Source organism: Perna viridis, chromosome 1 (assembly GCF_037379345.1).
Source record: "Perna viridis isolate PV_CMFRI_1.1 ecotype Kerala chromosome 1, ASM3737934v1, whole genome shotgun sequence".
Classification (NCBI taxonomy): Eukaryota; Metazoa; Mollusca; class Bivalvia; order Mytilida; family Mytilidae; genus Perna; species Perna viridis.
Window position 1 is genome coordinate 26,777,634 of NC_142445.1, and position 19,747 is coordinate 26,797,380.

General features: G+C 31.8%; 1 protein-coding gene across 1 annotated transcript; it reads right to left on the reverse strand.

Annotated features, from left to right (window-relative positions):
* Positions 1-673: 673 nt before the first annotated feature.
* On the reverse strand, positions 674-14,049 carry LOC148628011 (leucine-rich repeat and guanylate kinase domain-containing protein-like). The gene is made up of 16 exons (XM_088583176.1): positions 13,785-14,049; positions 11,653-11,760; positions 11,257-11,338; positions 10,394-10,576; positions 9,564-9,688; positions 9,231-9,284; positions 8,678-8,767; positions 7,458-7,625; positions 6,578-6,684; positions 6,167-6,286; positions 5,515-5,611; positions 4,913-5,026; positions 3,634-3,835; positions 2,997-3,235; positions 2,225-2,313; positions 674-1,834 (listed from the first exon to the last, which is right to left on the reverse strand). Exons 1-16 carry the CDS (start codon positions 14,013-14,015, stop codon positions 1,456-1,458), a joined length of 2,388 nt encoding a protein of 795 aa, XP_088439302.1. The 5' UTR covers positions 14,016-14,049; the 3' UTR covers positions 674-1,455.
* Between the last annotated feature and the right edge of the window lie 5,698 nt (positions 14,050-19,747).

The following is a 19,747-nucleotide window of genomic DNA, read 5'->3' on the forward strand; positions in this document are numbered from 1 at the left end:
TACTATATGTTCAAAGTTCAATGTTAATAGTTATGGCAATACTATTGGCTCAATGGTGAATTGGTGGACTAATCATCTGTTTCGGAACCCCTTGTTTTTTTTCTGACCGAATATTTATTAGTGTTGTATCTGTCTTGTCTGGAACTTCATCCTAAGAACATGTAGAATGTTGATGTCACATAGGGAAAGTGATCCTACGAGAAATACATAGCTGCAGCTGCCTGTGAGTGTGCTTCTTTTAAATGGTAAAGGACATCCCATCCTTTTTGTTTTCATGCTAAGTCCCATAATTCAAAACCAAAAAGCTAGGAATACGAATTAAAAATAAACAGCTTTCTTTTGTAATGACAGAACTAGTACCAAAAATGTATGAGTAAGTAAAAAATTTCTGGTATAGTGCCCTTGAAAACTACTTATAACATTAAGTTCTTGTTAGTGCAATATCTGGCCTTCATCATTGATCTTGATTCACTCAGAATGACAAGTTATATTTCGTTCTGTGCCCAAAGCTTCACATTACAGCAGATCATCTGTCAGTTAAAAATGCAAGATTAAAGAAGATGAAGTTAACGCTAACCAGATACTGGCATCAATTCTATTGACAGGAAGGCTGCTGTACACAAAATTCTCAAAATGTGTTGACATTAATCAAAAGGAAAAAGACACCAAGGTACTATGTTTTGAGAATTTTTTAATACTTTTTTATAAATATTTTTATCTTTAAATTGTAATATATCACAGATGTTGACCAGGAGGGAATTTCCATAATGAAATCGCAAATTCATGATTGAATAAACATCACAATCAATGCAATACAAGATACAATTGAAATCGAAATGTCTTGCAAAATAAACCACAAAAAAAGATGTAACCAGTAAAATAAAATAAAGCCAAATCATTCATTCACATGTACAATTGTATGTAAATTTTGAAATATTTTTCAACATTATTTATTCACTAGTATACAAATTAATTTTTTTTTTAGGACAATCTGACCTTCAGTAACTCATAACTACATGTACAACACAATAATGAATTTTCTGGCAGTATTCTGCTTAACAATATCACATTTTTCTTAAAATTCCATGTGTTAGCATAAGACAGACATAAGTCATAAAATTCAAACAAATTTCAAGTTCGAAACAATTTAACAGATGCCTACCAAGACATTATGAAATAAAACAATATCATAACATTGTACAGTTTGATGATAGAAATGTCTTTATTCAGGGTTTGACACTAACAGTGGTCAGGTAGTCCTGCACCTACCACAACCATAAAATTTAAATTGGTAGTTCTTTGGGTACTCTAAATTAATTCTTAATATTTAATTAGTCTTAAGGACAGGAACACAAAACAATTTAAAGGACCACTTAATTTTTCTATCAAATAGTCCTGCATGCTACTTAGTGAGAAAAGTTAAGTGTCAAACCCTGTTTATTGGTTAATGCTAAGTTAATAAGCCTTCTGTGCATTTTGTATTGGTGGTAAAACATGGTGTCTGTCTGATCCCGGCCTTCCTTGTGAGGGAGGTCTCTGTCCAGGGGGAGGCAGGTCCTTCTTTGTTCCTTTACCATCCATGAGATTTAATGGGTTCATTGAGTCTGTTGGTAAATTAATGCCTTTGCCATCATGCACAGAACCATCTGGTGAATTTGATTTCATGTCACCAGCTGATGCCACAGACAGCGTAGAATCTGATTCATTGTCACTAGAACTATCATCTTCCTCAGGTTGTAACGGTTTCTCTACAGGAGCTGAGAATGATCGGAGATCACCTGTGAGATTAAGTCCCACTTGTCCTTCAACTGTTTGTGGGGCTGTTTTGGGATACCTATAAATTTAACAATTTACTGTTATTCGAAAGAGGTACACTAGAAGTCATCAGGCATGGTGTCATATGTACAGGTATATTCCACAAATATATTTTTAATTGCTTAATAATTTACATATTTTTCTTCTTCCTAAGCAACTTTTGTGATCTGTTTGGTAACTTTAAACTTAAAAAGAACATTTTCTTGTGAAACTTTCAAAATAAATTAGTTTTTGCTATTCTTAAATTATTCATTAATATTTTTAAACAAGTAAACAGTAGCAAGAATTTATAGGAATATAGCAACACATGGCAGTGGATTGCCAACAAAGTTGTTATTTGAGCAGAAATATCTCTGCCAATCATAGGCAATGCCTAAAATCATACTACAAATGCAAGCAATAGACTTACTGAGTAGCAATCTGTTCAAACAGTGGAGGTATATACCCTGACACAGCATCCCTGGCAGCACTGGTTCTCCTCTTTATAGACATTTCCTCCTATTTATATAATCAAACGGAAATTATCACCATGAACAAAATTCAGAGTATTTCTTTTCAAATATGAACAAAACATGTTGTAAGGGTATAAAAGAGCATTTTTTTCCATTGACCTTTTATACAAGAACATTGGTATTAATGAATATTGTGAAAATACTTGGTCTTTAACTATCAGCTAAAAGCTCTGCCTTAAACTTTTTGATAAGAGGTGGTGTAATATGACATCACAAAGCTGACTTCAATGTTTTTGTTTTAATCAAAGTCATGTAATATTGAAAATTACTCAGAAATTCATAATACCTGTTAACCCTCCCATATTAAGAGGGAGACACCCACGAAATCAGTGATACATTTAGGATCTCTCTCATAAAAATACAAGATTTATGAGATGTTTTGTTCGAACAACTATATTTTCTGTTAAAAATACTAAATAATTGAACTTTCACATCAAATATTTGCTTTTACTTAAAAAATTCCCACAAAAGCACACAAGACAGTGTCAATGGGGTGAATCTCCCACAGGAACCGTTAATAGGTATGGAAATTTAACTGTTGCTTTTGTATTGGAAAGACACAGTTCACTACAATATGTTTAAAAATCAGAAAAAATGTTGGTGTTATCTTCAGTATACAGATAGATGTTTATCCTTTTTGCATAGTACTGTAATAATATGAAAACCAACCAATATTCCTCTCCCAGACTGCACAGGGGAGGACGTTTTTCCCCTAGTATATGGCTGTGATAGACTGTCAGGTATACTAGGTTTGGACCATGTTCTGGTGCCCATCTGTGTCTGCTGGCCTTCTGTAACTAACAAGGTCTCCTCCTCATCAGCTGAATCACTCTGTTCAGACACAAGGCTTATACCTAGATAATCTGTTACCAATCTGCGGAGTCTTCTGTAGGCTTCCTGAATGTCATCTACAATTTTAGAAGACAGAACATACATGATATATTCCTGATCTTGTACATGTAAATAGTATTTTAAAAACAACATGAAAATACCTCAAGTTCTTCTTGGAATCTAACAAAAAAGTTTAAATTTATTTTCTAAATATAGTAACAATTTTGATATAGTGTATACTATACAAATTATCTCCCCTTTCAAAAGTAAATAATGGCAAATGCATTGAAATCACCCTGTTATTCTAATTTATAACTTTATTTACCATGATACTGTTAATAGTTGAAGTAATATGTGATGCTAGCATGCATGATACGAGGTACAGCAAAACCTCCATTGACTACTAAAATTTTCCCTCTGACAATGACCTACTATAAAACAATCTAATACTGTCATACATTTTATGTTTACAAACCACTATTAATCATCATATCAAAGAAGCCAGGATGATCTTGGTTGTATTCCTGGTACATATCTGATCTCTTCAGGGTATACTCTATCTGTGATTCTGTATAAATCCCTCGGTCTCTCAAACGTTTCTCCTGAGCATCCTTATTCAGTGGCATAATCAATACATATCTTGGTTCAAAGTAGGTGTTCTTTAATGTTAGCACTCCCTGGAATGAGAAGAACAACCAGTATTGTGAAAGGACTTTTTTATTGGGTGTTAATTTTTGTGGTTTAAGAGGTTCAAGAAATTTTTTATTGGGTGTTAATTTTTGCGGTTTAGGAGGTTCAAGAAATTTTTTATTGGGTGTTAATTTTTGGGGTTTAAGAGTGCAAGGATTTTTTTATTTGGTGTTAATTTTTGTGTTTTTTATTGGATGTTAATTTTTCTGATTTAAGAGGTTCAAGGATTCCTTTTTGGGTATTAATTTTTGTGGTTTTAGAGGTTCAAGGATTTTTTTATTGGGTGTTAATTTTTGTGGATTAAGATGTTCAAGGACTTTGTTAATTTATGTGGTTTAAGAGGTTCAAGGATTGTTTATCGGGTGTTAATTTTTGTGGTTTATAAGGTTCAAGGATTTTTTATTGATTGTTAATTTTTGTGGTTTAAGAGGTTCAAGGATTATTTTACTGGGTGTTAATTTTTGTGGTTTAAGATGTTCAAGGACTTTGTTAATTTTTGTGGTTCAAGGATTGTTTATTGGGCGTTAATTTTTGTGGTTCAAGAGGTTCAAGGATTGTTTATTGGGCATTAATTTTTGTGGTTAAAGAGGTTCAAGCATTGTTTTTTGAGTGTTAATTTTTGTGGTTTAAGAGGTTCAGGCAAACCACAAATTCAAATTCTCAATAAAAAGTTAAAAATTCCATTGAAAACTTAGATGCTTAAATGTAGTCCACAAATGTAAAAAGTACATGAACTAGCAAAATTTGACTAGCCATGAAAACTAATACTCATGATAATAATACAGTAACAGTAAAAAATCTGGCTTTGATTTTATTATTAAAGAAGGGAAAAAAGTTAACCCTAAATATGAAAGATCATATTTTTTTCACCCTTTTTAACATGATAAATAAATCAAGGATATTGTTATTGATCTCAAAACTTGTTGGTGTAAATTACTTACATACTTTATATTATACGAAAGCCCATCTAAAAAGTTTTACAGTTTTTTTTTGTTACTGTTATGGTGAAAAATATTGCACACAACCAAACATTTATATTGTAAAATCAATGTACTAAAAGTTACCTCCAATTCCATGTGAACAACACAAGCCAAACCTTCTCTGGCTACTGATTCAATAGATTCCATCTGTATTCCATACCAATTACCATTGTACTGATATGTCTGTATAAATTGACCCTGAAATATATCAGATGTCAATAACAAATTATCTCCCTTACATGAAAAGAACTATCACATTCTACATTGTCATGTTTAAAAGTAGTACATTTTTGCATTGTAAACATTTTAACTTTCATGATTGCTATTTTTTTGCAGATTCTGTCAAATGAAGATACTTGCAACTATCAACTAATGAGGGTTTTTTTTTTTAAAAAAAAAGTATACCATAATACAAATCAATTATGAAGTACAATTTTGCATTCTAACTTGTTGAATGTGAAAACAGTGAAAATTAGAACACTGCAAAAACTACTACATTTTAAGTAATTAAAATTAAATTTCCATCAAGAACTTATTTACCAATTACCACTAACTTGGTTTTTTTCCAGACTTAACCATTTTTGAAGTTATAGAAAATATGAAAATACAATGATAACTTTCAAAATCCTTAAAAAAATTAGAAAAAAAATTATTTCTATGATTTCCAGAAAAGAAGTTGTGGTTACCATTTTGATGTCATATTCAAATTTCTCCAGTGTGACATAATGATAATCTTGTCCCATTTTTTCTTCTTGATGGGGTTTTCTAGTGGTGTGAGAAATTCTACAATAACAAAAAAAAATACTCCTTAAATCTTTTTTTTAATTTACATTTCAAATAAATAAGCTTATCATAATATCAATTTCTTAAAACAGCACATGCGTATGTCACTTTTTTTACTGTCACTGTCTTAATGTCTGTATCATTTAGAATATTTCTGTTTTCAAAAATAATTTAAATAAAGTGCATTCAATGTGTCATAATTTTCAAGTTCATCAAAACATCTATATTTTCAGTTTTTTTTGCAATATGTATTTAATTGTTGGTATATTTTTGCTTTTTCTCACAAATTTATTTTATCATATTTTCAGATTGTATATTATGGAAACAATCATGGAAAATGAGACTTTTAATCAAGACTTGTGCTCACTCCTTGGTGATTGTGTATCACAAAATTAGGAATGATACATATCAAGAGATGTACAAATATATGTAGTGTTATACAATTGAACCATATGTAGCACAAAATTTCAACCTTATTAAAGCAAAATTAAGCTAATACAGCCATACTTTTTAAAAAGATAATATCAAAGCTTGAAGGAATCAAGACCAACTTACCCATAGCCAAAATAATCACCAAATTCATCAACCAGTTTCATAGCCAGATCTTTCTTTCCAGATCCCTGTGGTCCAACCAGCACTAACATTGGGTATGGTGTCTCTACACTTGGTAATGTACTAAAATATAATTAAAAATATAATTGATTAGAAGATTCCCCTTTATATAAACATGAAGACAGTCTCTTCCAAGGGAGATAACTTTACACCCCTGATCAATCAGTTGGAGGTTTACTTTTTCAAACAGCAATGTTCTATAAGAACAATAGAATTTGAAAAATTTTAAAAATCGGTAATAAAAAATGTAATTTAGATTTTTTACTTTAAAATATTAAATATTGTTTGCAAGGCCTTATATACATACCAGTACATATAACCGACATAAAAGAAAATGATAAGCTATTTGTATACCTGTCCCATACTCTGCTAGGTTGTAAAAACTGGTAAACAACATGCATAATGTGGTCTCTTGATGCTATCACTTCCAGTGGCGGGTTAAACATATTGGTAGCAGCAACCTAATAAAAAAAATTTAAAAAAAACATAATTTTAAATGACTAAGTTAACAAAGAAGGTGACTGTTGATGCTGATACCTGTATCATTGTTTTCCCAGTCAATAAATTCAAAGTTATTGCAGTCTTTTTATAACTGCAAAATGCAAATTTAGTTGTAAAAGCAATTATTAAAAGACACATTATGGAGTTTTTAGCATTACTTAGCAGAATTTTGGTTTCAATCTGCATAAATAAGAGTTGCATAATATTAAAAAAAAAGACAAATCTGCAGTAATTAACAAATGCAATATTTTCTAAATTATTAGAGATGTTAAATATAACTGTGCCCACCACAGAGATGATGGTGATCAATGTGTCTTTGTGTCATATAACGTTTTGAGTTTGGTTATGGAAAATTGTCATCATTTGGTAACCGTGATTTTTTTTACTTTTGTTGTTGGGGCCTATAAGATCTTGCTTAAAGATGTGTATACACTTGTTGAAGACCTTATGGTGACATCTGAAGGTATTTATTGTTTTGGATTTAGGTTATACCCTGGTGTATTTGTTTTGTTTTCCATTCTTTTTTCCACTGTAGTTTATTTCTGGCAGAATTTCTACTTGAATTAGTACTTTCCAAGGACTTTACAAATAAAGTTTAATATTCACACAATATTTATCTCATTCTAGTATTTTGCAAATTAGACTGAATTAATAAAAATGATTAAGGTCACTGACTGGCTACAGCTTCTCTTTATTCTCAACATTTTATCAGTAATAAAAAAAAAACAAGTACCTTTTCCTCTACTTCTACTTTATGTCTATCAAGTTGTGTCAGATTCTGGAGCCTGTATAGGATACAGAGTCTGTAATCAGGTAGTTCCTGGATTGGATTTCTCAATAAGTTCAACTGTCTTAACATCTTCAATCCTTTGACGAATTTAATTTCAGTAATGTCAATCACCTAAACAGAAACAAAACAAGGGAGATAATATTTTAAACTATGAAATGCACTGCATATTTTATTTTATTCCTTTCAAGTATCTTGGTTTTTTAATTAGTAAGCTCTTTAGTTTTGTTACAGGTACACTATTTGTAGCTATTGTTCATTCTATTTTGCATATATTTAGAGACTCTAGCCGATTTAATATTCAAATACATGTATGTTGATTATTTTGAGATTAAACTGCAGATGTAAGGCCTAAACAATTACTTAGGTCTCACTTACCACTTCTGGGTCGAAATGGCCACCCCCTAATATAGTACCAAAAACCCACTGAACCTAGATCTGTGCATTATAAATGCATAATCTATGTGTGTGTTGATCAAAATCAGTCAAATTAAAGCTGAGAATGTGTACTTTACAATCATATTTGTAATTTACTACAAAAGTGTATGAATATTGTTTACATGTGTGAGTAATTTACCTCCATGCTGTCAGTTAGCAGAAAAGGTAAAAATGTGAATTTTCAGTATTATTTATTCAAGTAAATTTTGTGAAAAATTTCTACAATCATTGTACCATTAGCATAAGGATTTTGAAGCCTTATTTTCCAAGTTTTGGAATGGTATACAACACTAAGATGTCATTTGTTGTGGGAATTCACACTGAAACTTTGAAAATTACTTTTTTTAACATGTAAAGTAATGGGGATGTTACAAGTGGTTAGTGAGACCTAAAGTATTGTTTCTGGTAAGGTCAATTTTCAAACTTTGTTCAGGTCAGCAGGTCTTCTTATTTTTCTTTTTAAAATGAATTCTTAGTGTTATTCTTTCTTCCTTTAATGTTAATTCTATTGCCAAAACAAAATAAAATTTTAAGCAACATTTTTTTTCTTTATCATGAAAGCTATATGAAAAAAAAGTTAGTTGAAAACAATAAACACATAATTACTTTTAACATTTTTGTGTGGTTTTCAATGGTTTTGTCATATTCTAGATATTTTATATCCAGATTTACTATTTCTTGCTTGGATGTTAAAACATTATTTTTATTCAAAAGGTCATTACACAAACCTCATTATCTTCAACATCAATGCTCTCTATCAAATCATGCTCTTCTAGGCCTTTCAAGCTTCTGATGTTGTTCCCACAAAAATTTATAACCTGGATATAAAAGTATTATCAAAATAAAATATAGAGAGAAAATAATTATGGTAAAATTATATAACAGTGGTCAATATCGCATAAAATCATAAGTGTAAGATAAGATGTAAGCAATGATGAAACAATTCTATTTTCTATAATCATATCACAACTTATGATTTATTTTACACTTATGAATTTTTTTTGTAAAATTGATCCTTGGTAATTGCTATGAATTATCTCAATTTAGGTGAAACATTAGTATTTTATTTAGCACACAAATGACAAGATTTTCATGAATTAAGCTATGGATAAGTATAAAACTCAAATATCAGATTATCTTATAACATTTACATGTAATTATCAAAAATGAAAAAAAAGTTACACGGTTGTTAAAAATGAAAAATGAAATATTTTCCTATTTTCTTAAGCAAAATTCATTACTGATATTCAAGTTACAAGAAGACATATACCAAATACTTACTCTTAACCTTTGTAATGATTCAAGATTTTCTATTTTCTTCAGATGGTTGTGGCTCTGCAAAAGAGGTCAAACTTATAATAAATAATATAAATTAATTTGGAACAATAAGTCAAATTACATTGTATGTTGACTTTTTTATTCAATGAATTTTAAAACAGTTATTCCGTATCACCAAAATGTGCCCTAAAACACTTAAATTTTTTTTTGTTCACTTGTACATATTTCAATAAAATCACATTTCTATACACAAGTAAATGATGAAATTAGCTTTGGGGAGTTTTGTTTTTTTTGCTATCATGAAAAAATTGAAGTAGAAGATTTTTGGCAACTTACTAGATCTAACTCTTGGATAGGCAGGTTATCAAGTCCCTGGATTTTATCTATCTTGTTGTGGGCTAAACTAAGTTTAACCATCCTGGTACATTTACTTAATCCTTTTATTTCCTTAAGTTTATTGTCTTCAGAAAGTTAAGGAAAATTATTTTTAAACAAGAATAAACATTTTTAAACAACAATAAATGTACTATAATTGTAAATGAAGTCAAATGTATGCCATGTAAACAGGAAAAAAATATTGCAAATTTTTATTGAATTTTAATGTCATACGACTTTCACCTTATAAAGATTATGTCATTGAAATTCATGTGGAGGTCATGTGCCTTCAGATTTCAATTAATTCCACACAAACATTCTACTAGATGAACCCTACCAGAGGACACAGTCAAGTCAGTTTTTTGCAGGTTGCTGTCTTACTTTTGATTTTCTGTTTTTTTTTTCGTTTCGCTTCCAGGAGATTAATTTGTACCTCAGTTTTCTTTGCCCTATGATTTTGTCTCTTGGTATATCAGCTTTCGATTAAGCTTTGAATGTGGCTACCCATGCTTTCACTTTTTAAAAAAATGAATTCAGATCTCATGAAAAATCAAAAAAAAATTTATATGACATTTTTTATCAAAAAAATATTTTGAAAATGAAACTAATATAAATGTCACATAATCACGAAATATGAAACTTTAGCAAAAAAATTGCATCAATCCACCTTTATTCCTATCTTTTATTTGACCTGTGATTGATTTTTTTAAAGAAAAGTCATAAGTTTAAATTGATCATTTTGACATAAAAAATAAGATAGATTATTGAACAATATGTTATGCAAAGGATACGATCTAAAACCAATTTCTTTAACGAATGATGTGCAGAGAGGTCTGTCATTTCTTCTATTTCATTGTAAGACAAATCCACTTCCTGGAGGTTCTTGGGTGGTGCAAAGTCTAAAAGTTTGGTTATTTTATTGTGTGAGGCATCAAGAACCAATAGGTATTTCAGATCACTCAAGGGAGATAAATCTGAAAAGAAAATATGGAGATGGGACATGAATCATCTGATGTCAGTTATAATAATAATATTCAATATATGCTTTTGATTATATCTGAAACATAAATTATAAATGGCAGTTCCTATATAAATATGGACATGCTGGAGGTCTACCATATATTTCATAAAACCTAATACCGAAATACAATTTTATTTGGTGAAAATGAAAATTTCACAAGAAATAATTACTGAGAGGATTTCCATACATTGTATTTATGGTAACTAAATAAGTACAGATACAAGTAAAGAACAGGAAGGTCTTAAAGAAACAGAGGTACATAAAAAAATGTGAAACTTCTAACTGTCAACACATCAAAGCACCTTAGAAACAATTCTTTTACATTGTTTATGGTAAATAAAGATTTTTAATCATTAACATGTAGAAAATGTTTACAAGTCTTATACCCTATTCTGCCAGTCAAAAAACTATTATCATCACCACACTTTCTTATATGTGTACATAACACAATATGCCTGGTTCTAACATGAACTGAAAGTACAAGTACCTAAAACATCTTTAACATTGTAAATTGTGAAAAATTTGATACAGGTAACTTTTGTAATTATTCTGAATATACAAATGAAACAGCTATAAAAATAATTCTAAAGTACAAGTTTGTTGTAGTTATTACAGTCATTGGTTATTGATTACCTGTGATTTCATTATATGGCATCTCTATCTTCTGTAGATGAATATAATTTGCTAATATTGAGATGTCTTTCAAAGAAAAGCCCTGAAATGTAATAAAAATGATGTTTCATACATTTCATTTGGAAACTTACTACAATAGAAATTAACTTTGCAACTGTTAGAAACAATATATAAGCAACACTTTCCCTAACTAGAAAAAGTTCTTGGAGCTACTGGTAATTTACTAACATGTAATGACAACCAAACTATGAAGTCTAAAGCAAAAAGTTATTGTGAACACTACAGTGTATCCAACTCAAATTTTATCTAATGGAGAAATATTCAATAACTATTCCGATATTTTGAGAAAAAAAAATCAGCAACAGACATATTAACGCTTTGAACATTCATTTTTACCGGTATTGAGGTGTGGAGATAAACTTGTTGAGAGCCATCTGCTGATCTTCCAAGATTTGACATTCCTCTTCCCACAGTTTCCTCATCCAAAATACCATCTGGAGATAGCTGTGAAAGAAATAATCAAAATTTTTTTTTATATTTGTCAGGTATTTCTTATCATTGCTCTAGAAGTCTATTGTGCATGTAGGCATTATTAATAATTAAGTTCCATGGTACCAGTATACAATATGTTGTGTTATTAGAATTGGTTATGGCCTCAATAGTGATTCGGTGAATGTAATTTGTCTTCTGAAAGAATGCCATGATTATAAGCAAGCAAAGATCGCTCTTAAATATATAGAAATTTGTCTAAAAGTTTCATAATCTTGTACTGACAGTTGAGAAACTTTGTCAAAACACTACATCTGCATATATTAAAGCTTCTGAAATAGTAAAAATTCAGGCTAAACAAAACATTTAAAAGATGTCTATCTTATTTTTAAAAAAAAAGCTACTTCCAATTGGAAGGATCTTGATAAAACATTGCAATCAACACCAAACCTGAAACAGTTCTTTCAATAATTTAACAAATATTTGGAATGCCCTTTGCTGTCTCCCACTTATTACTGATGAAAAATTCCTTAAAAACTTGGCAAAATGATCAATGGCATGAGATCTAATTTCACAAAAAGGAAACCTGATACTTTTGCTTCTAATTTACATTGCACTTAAGTCCACTGCTTTCCCACATATAAAGAGAGCAAAGCTCTCTCTTAAATTTATAGAAATTTCGTCTAAAACTTTATCATATGACTCTTGAGAAATTCTTGTTAAAGCAAAATGCTTCATCTCTATCTATTGAAGCTTTGCAATGTACTCAAAACACCTGCTTGACCAAACGTATCAAGGACCCATATGTTATATGATGGGAACTCCTCGAACTTTAAAAATAAAGAGCTGTGCTTTAAGCCGAAGATACGGCCGTTGCCCTTTTAACTTGTCCTTATGCTTTTAATGAATTTATATGATCAACTAGAAATACTGTGAACCCTGTCAAATACCCTCCCCCCTAAAAAATACTTGGCACTATCTAGGCTACCTCAAGCTTAACTAAGTTTGTTGTCTTGATTTTTCAACCATACATTTATATCTTGTTCAAAACACACTTTTCTGACAAGGTTACCAAGTACCTTTTATATTTATTAGTCGATCATCGTAACAAATCGCCTGTTTTAAATGATTTTCAACAAATAAAATTTCCTTGGCCGTTTCCAGCTTTTTTTGAAGAGTAAAACCTCGTAACATGGAAACATAAAATTTGACATTTATATAAATCAGAAGGGAGCCTACTTCAATAGATATGAACAATTCACCAAAGTTTCATAAAAGTATGTGAAAGTGTTTTTGAGTTATTGTCCGAAAACTTGAAAATCCCCCTTTTTTAAGTAAAAAAATTCGTAACACAGAAATGAAAAATCGAAAGGGAGCTTATGTCAATAGATATGAACAATTCACCGAAGTTTCATAAAAGTTGGTGAAAGTGTTTTTGAGTTATTGTCCGAAGTGTTGACGAAGGACGAACAATGGTATACCATTATACGTCCTGTCTTAGATGGGAGTATAAAAACTACTTCTAGTTGTGGTTAAACAAGGCTTCTTCGCCCATCCCAAAACTGTTCGAGTGATAAAATTTCAAATATCTGGTATATCTTTTCCCAACTCCCACAGATGAAATTATCCTAAATCAAATTACTGAATACTTCACCTGCACTTAAGGCAAAAACCTTTCCCAGATTATTGGTTAAGTAAAAAAAAATGAATAAAAAAGATAAGGATCTGACATACTGTGGAGAAAGGATCCCAACAACTTTCTGCAAGATGGTGGAAAAGATATTTCTGGTACACAAATTTAATTTTCTTTAACTTCTGCAATAACATGCTGTCACGCAATCAAACATGAGAAAGGCTGGACCAATATTTGATCAGAACAAGCTGTTCCTTTACTTCAGTTTATTAAGAATCGGATAACATATTGTACCAATTGATCAATGGCAAGATACAATCAAGTATTTCCATTCTTTGTAGAAAATCTGTTCACCACAAGTAAGACATTTCCGGCAGTAGGTCAATTTCATTACAGGACAACTAACCTCAATACCCTCTTCTTCTTCATCTGAATCGTAGTACGAACTTTGAGGCTGATCTTCATCGGGCGCTGTTGCCACCTCCGTCGGTTGGCGATCTTGGTCAAGCGACAGCACATTTGTGTCATAGTTCAATATATGTGTTTCGCCATCAACATGTACAAAACCACCCTCCACAACGGGTGAAAACTGCCCGTTTTGGATGCCAAGCTCCTGGTCGTTCCAGTTGTCGGCCATCTTTGTTTTCCTAGATACAGACAGGTTCGCACTCAATGATATTTACTGCAAAATTATAATTTTGTGTTATTTTATTTTACTGCATGACATAATATTTTTTAATTTTTCATATTTTGAAAAATAAAAAAAACTACTCGAAAAACTTATTTCTCATTTACCAACAAGTAAATGGTTTCATTACCGTAAATACCATAAATAAATGTAGACAGACCGTCCCAATACTGAATCGTACCGTTTTTAAACATACCACGTCCGACCCGCCTCGCATTCGAATGTGTTCAACCTTCGGGAATATTAAAAATCGAGCTTTCATTTTGAAAAACATAACTTTTCTTTCACTCGCCACCACCACACCCCCCCCCAAAAAAAAAAAAACACAAACAAACAAAACAGAAAAAAAACTAATAATCAAACCGTGGCAAAAATTGAAAGGAAACAATCGATGAAATATCAAATGATTCTGAAATTACTTTTTATTGTACCTGAATCATCATTTACTGTGCAGATTATTAAAATTCTTTTGGCCTAAACTAATCTTTTTTTCTGACGTATTTCTATATTTACTTGTGAAAGTGTATGAGTTTTTCAACGGGGTAAATTGTAAATACAGTATCAAGAGTTCTTCGGTATACATGTAATTTCGATTAATTCACCTTTTGAATAGCGGGGTAAGGTTTACATGGTTTTTAGTATACATTTACATATGGTTTATATATACTAAGTGCGAATGATACTGAAGAGGGGCCAAAATTAACATGCTTTACCCCATCCTTCGACAGTTAATTTAGATACATCCTTGGGCCTTATGATATAAAGCTTTTGTATATTTTGCATACTTCCTTATGATTGTTTTAATGGTAATATCATTTAAGTTGGCCAGTCAAACAATCATACCCCCATTAAACGAGTGTGTGGTATATTGGAATCATATTGTCCGTTCGTCTGTCATGCATTTCGTTCGTCCGAATTTCGTCGCAATTGTCCCGGCTATGTAAATTGATGTGTGACTATGTAGATGGGTCATACGATGTAAGCGATTTTTGGTTGCTGTTCAACTTGTGGAACTTTGTTATTTTTTCACTTCATGGAATTGTATAGAAATTTTCGCCACGAAAATCCCAGCACCAAATGGATTCGATGGATTACTTTTACATGTATCTTGGTGTATGGCTTTATATAGTTTGGCAATACATTCGTTGTAGCGATTTGTGAGTGGGAGTATATTTAAAACGAACACGTGCGCAACTTCTTGTACGTGTCTAAATTTCACCAAAATGCAAAACGAAACAAACACCCCCCCGAAATGTCGTCTACAATGAAACATCTAATATCCTCTTTTTTAAAGTACACATGTAAATATAAAATGTTTATTGCGACGAACGCCCAAGCAAAAATACGAATTTCCGTTTTATGGAAAAATGCTATTAAAAAATCGGCGTCACTGTTCACATTATCAGCGTAAAATTAGAATGCAACCGTAATGTCATGTCAGTAACTAAATGCAGTTATTTCTCGATCGTCTGGTATATCCATAATAAGCGTAACTAAGTTTGATTTCGGTACATGTAAACAGCTCAGAATTTATTGAAAATTACGCAGGATGTCTTGTTATCATAAACACACTTTTCTTATAAATACAACAAACTTCTTCATATTTTAAACCGACCCGGTCACATATGTCTAGAAGTGTTAAGAATTTTTAGTTTTGTTTTTAAGAGATATACTGATTACAGTTATCTGTTGAGTGAAAGTAAATCAACCCCGCCTTAAAATCGATGTATGGATGATTAAGCACAAGAAAAGAAATCGATCGGAAATACGTACAAAAGGGAGGGATGCGATATGAAAATTTAAAAAAATAACATGGGAGCATTATTCCCGTGGCGGATTTGAAAAGTGACCTTATGTCGGTTAGTATTTATACGAAGAAATAGTGTTTGTACAAAAATAGAACTAAAATGTACGTATCATGGTCTTCATTAGTTGACTCGCATATTATATGTTTTTGTGTTATACACCCGAAACTGCAATTATTTAGATTTAAAGAGAGAAAATTGCAAAGAGTCCCAATAGCCTACTTCCTATCACAAGTAATTATTTTTTCGAAACACAATAAAACAATACAATTTTTACACCTTGTTTTTCTTATTTAAATTTAAATATTTTTCCTCTCTTTGGGTAGAACACTTTGACATGATTAAAGTCGAGTATTGAGTTATGTAAACTTTGATCTTGTTCACTCCATTTAAAAGAAATATGCAGAAACCTCAACGACCGAAAAAGAAAGAAGAAGAGCTTGGTCAAAGACGACATGATTGGAAAGACTGGGAGAAAAATTACAACCAAATGACGGGATTAAGCTGCAACCGAATGTTTGATGTTTACCAGAAAAACGAGAATGTGCGTGTGCGGAACGCATCTGAAATTAAAAGCATTCAAAAAGGAATAGAAAAATTGGATAAAACGAATAGGAGACAAATAGAAACGCTTCGTGAGGACTATAAAGTAATGATGGCATATGCCTATGTGTACAGGCTCCATTCAGTTGGTGCAGCGCAAAATCCAGATAATGACGATATTCCATTGATACGGAAGCGTATGAAAGCATCACCGGCCCAGAATAATTCAAAAGCCGATCCAGACAGACAAATACTCCCGGAAAACATTTTGGACTATTACGACGAAAGGCCTAAATCGTTCCGCTTACCACCAATCGAACGGAAGTGGAGACCGGCTTCATTTTCAGGAAATGTATTTGAGGACAATCAAATCCCAGGGGTACATGACTTTTTGTTAAACGATCCGTATCCCACCCTTGGTGAGGAAGACATAGAACAGTTGCAGAGAGATAGAGACTCTTTGGATAACATGAATAAAACACAATTACCTGCAGTGGGAACAATGACACTCAAGCTGGCCAGCTGGCAAAACTATGGAAATCAATTCAAACCAGTAAATAAAGCGAGACCACAAAGGAATGCAATGTCTGAGCCACCTAGCAGGTGGCGAGGGCGGGAACGAATTTTAAAATCCAGAAATTCTGAACGCCCAAAATCGTATATGCCGGAGTCATCCACGTCAGTTTGTAAAACGCCGATGACATCAAAGAAATTCTATGATGAAGAGGCTAAAAGGGTACTTCCTAAGTTAACAGCATCGCACCGTAGAATAAAAGAGTCTCAAAAACTGCTCCAAGTGCCGGACCCATTCAACAAAGTGATTGATTCAAAGAAAACAACATCTGCAATATTAAGAGAATATCGACATATACAGAAGAAGCAGGGCGTGGTTAAAAAGGGACCAGTAAAAGTACCTCATGGAGAAAACGTAGAAACACCAGCAATAAAAATGTTTCAGAACTGGATTGTTTGTAACAACCATTCAGAAACTTAACAGTTATAATTTTCTGTGTACTGAGTGGTGCACGGAAGGAAACATTTTTACATGACTTGTGGAAGACAATATTCATATATTGCTGAAAAGGACAGAAGTTTATTCTTTGTAGATGATAAAGAAAAAAATAGCATATACATGTTTTTGACTCGATGAATTCTTCGACAAGTAGAAAACACTGGTTTCTTCTTAAAACAGTCATACTGAGGATAGGGGACATTAGAATAAATATATCATTTAAGTGTAAGTGTTTGTAAGAATGAGGCAAAATTTGAAAAATCAGAAACATTCATGCCAAAACCCCACCGATCTGACAATATGATTTCGCTCAAGGATGCTTTATTTGAAAAGATCATTATTTGATCTCCGCATCACTGGATTCATTTAGAAATTTTTTCAATAGAATCTTAGAAAAACGAGGTTTTTGACAGAGTTATCTGCCCTTAAACTGTTCGTTTTCAGTGAATTTCAATGAAATTGTAACTCAGTGGTCCAGCATGATATGGAAAAAATCTTGTCTGTTTTCCTTGATTCTGATGGTGCAAGTAGTGAAATTACACTATCAAAACGATGGTTTTTATTTCATACAATGTTTCGCCGGCTGCCTGATTCTTACACGGACTGACAATTAAATTCATTTGCTATATGATTTGTTTTTCATATTTGGCATTACTATTTGTTTTTGTTTACATGTCACAAATCTGTTGTGACTATTAATTGATTGATTGATTTATTGCAAATATTTGCATTAGTTGATCCTATCGATAAAATTTATCGAAAAAAAATCTATCTAAAAAAGAAGATTGCATTTTCTTATATTAATACTTATGTAGGAAAATTTTCATTTCGAATTTTACCACCTTTTAGTGATGTTGAAAATTTGGCGTATACGTTTCAATGTCAGGTTCCAGACTGTTCATGTATTCTAGGCTAAAAACCACTAATTCCACTTCTCATAGGCTTCTATGCTAATTTCACAATATTCAATGGCTTCTCTGGACTTTACCTTAACTTTAACCTGCAGAGGACTATATATCAGCATGATTCTACATATTTCAGCTCACAATCCTCAGAATGGCATGTGGGGTTAGCAGACTTGCAGTGCAGTACTGGTCACCGGAAGTGAAGGGTCTATAAATAGCATGGGAAATCCCAGTGTTTTCACAAGATAGGGGTATATTTAAAAATCATTATGGAGATTAGGCTTCACATCACAAGAAGCAAAATGCACCTATAAAATGTACAGAAATGGTTTTCCTTTCAGAAACTGTTTAAATTTTTTAAATAAGATGAGAACTTTTTTCACAGCACTATGAGGAACAGGGGTAATTTCTGCGTAGGACTATTTTTGCGTACGTTCCAAATGCTCATTGGTTGAATTGGTGGTCTGTAACCTATCTAACGGAACGCGTACAATCCGGATTATATGCATATTTTTTATTAAGGTTATATACCCGTATAGTCCAATCGCACGCGAGTGGTCTAGAACGTGTTTTTTTTTTAATTTTGAATCATATACTGTTTTTTTTTAGTTTAAATATGGAAGACAGCTGAAATGGAAAGGCGTACAATAAAATAAACATGAATGTAAACAAAAATGAATATTACTAAAAAGTCATTAGTCAAAGTAATTTAAGACTAAAACTTGCGATTTGTTTTCTGTTTTCGAAGGTGTGTGTTCTAAATGCTCCGACAAAACAAATAAAAAATGAACAATGAAATCCATAAATAAAGAAGGCCAGTAATTGATCCACGTGAGGGTTCCGGGATTAGGAACACCCATCCTTTTGTTCAAATATTTTGTTAATTTTGTGCAAAAGATTTGGAAAAAATGAGCAAATAATTAATATCCGGGAACCCCCTTAAAGTTTTCTGGATTGCAACTGAAGGCATAGACGATTGCATATAATATAAAGATGCTTCATTCGAAACACGCTCTATACAGAATAAATACAAACAGAAAATTAAATCCGATAAAATCTAAGATATGGGAATAAGATGTGCTTAAGGAGGTAGACCTAGGGTAAGGGACATAACTCATGAAGTCAGTGATATGCTTGTATCATATTCAATTTCACCAAAGGCTATCAAGCTTTCATTTGACACAGAATGAAATCAATCTAAGTTACTTTGATGCTTATATGACATTGATGTAAAATGCTGAATACTAAAGTTCCAATGATTTGTAAGGGTTGTGTCCCTTACCTTAGGTCTACCTCTTTAAATAGTCTGTCATACTATGTAGGTGTTAATTAACATAAAGTCTTAGGTAAAGTTACAGAATTTCAAAACACACTTCGCAATACTCTGAGTTAATGACAAACAAACATTCTAGTTAC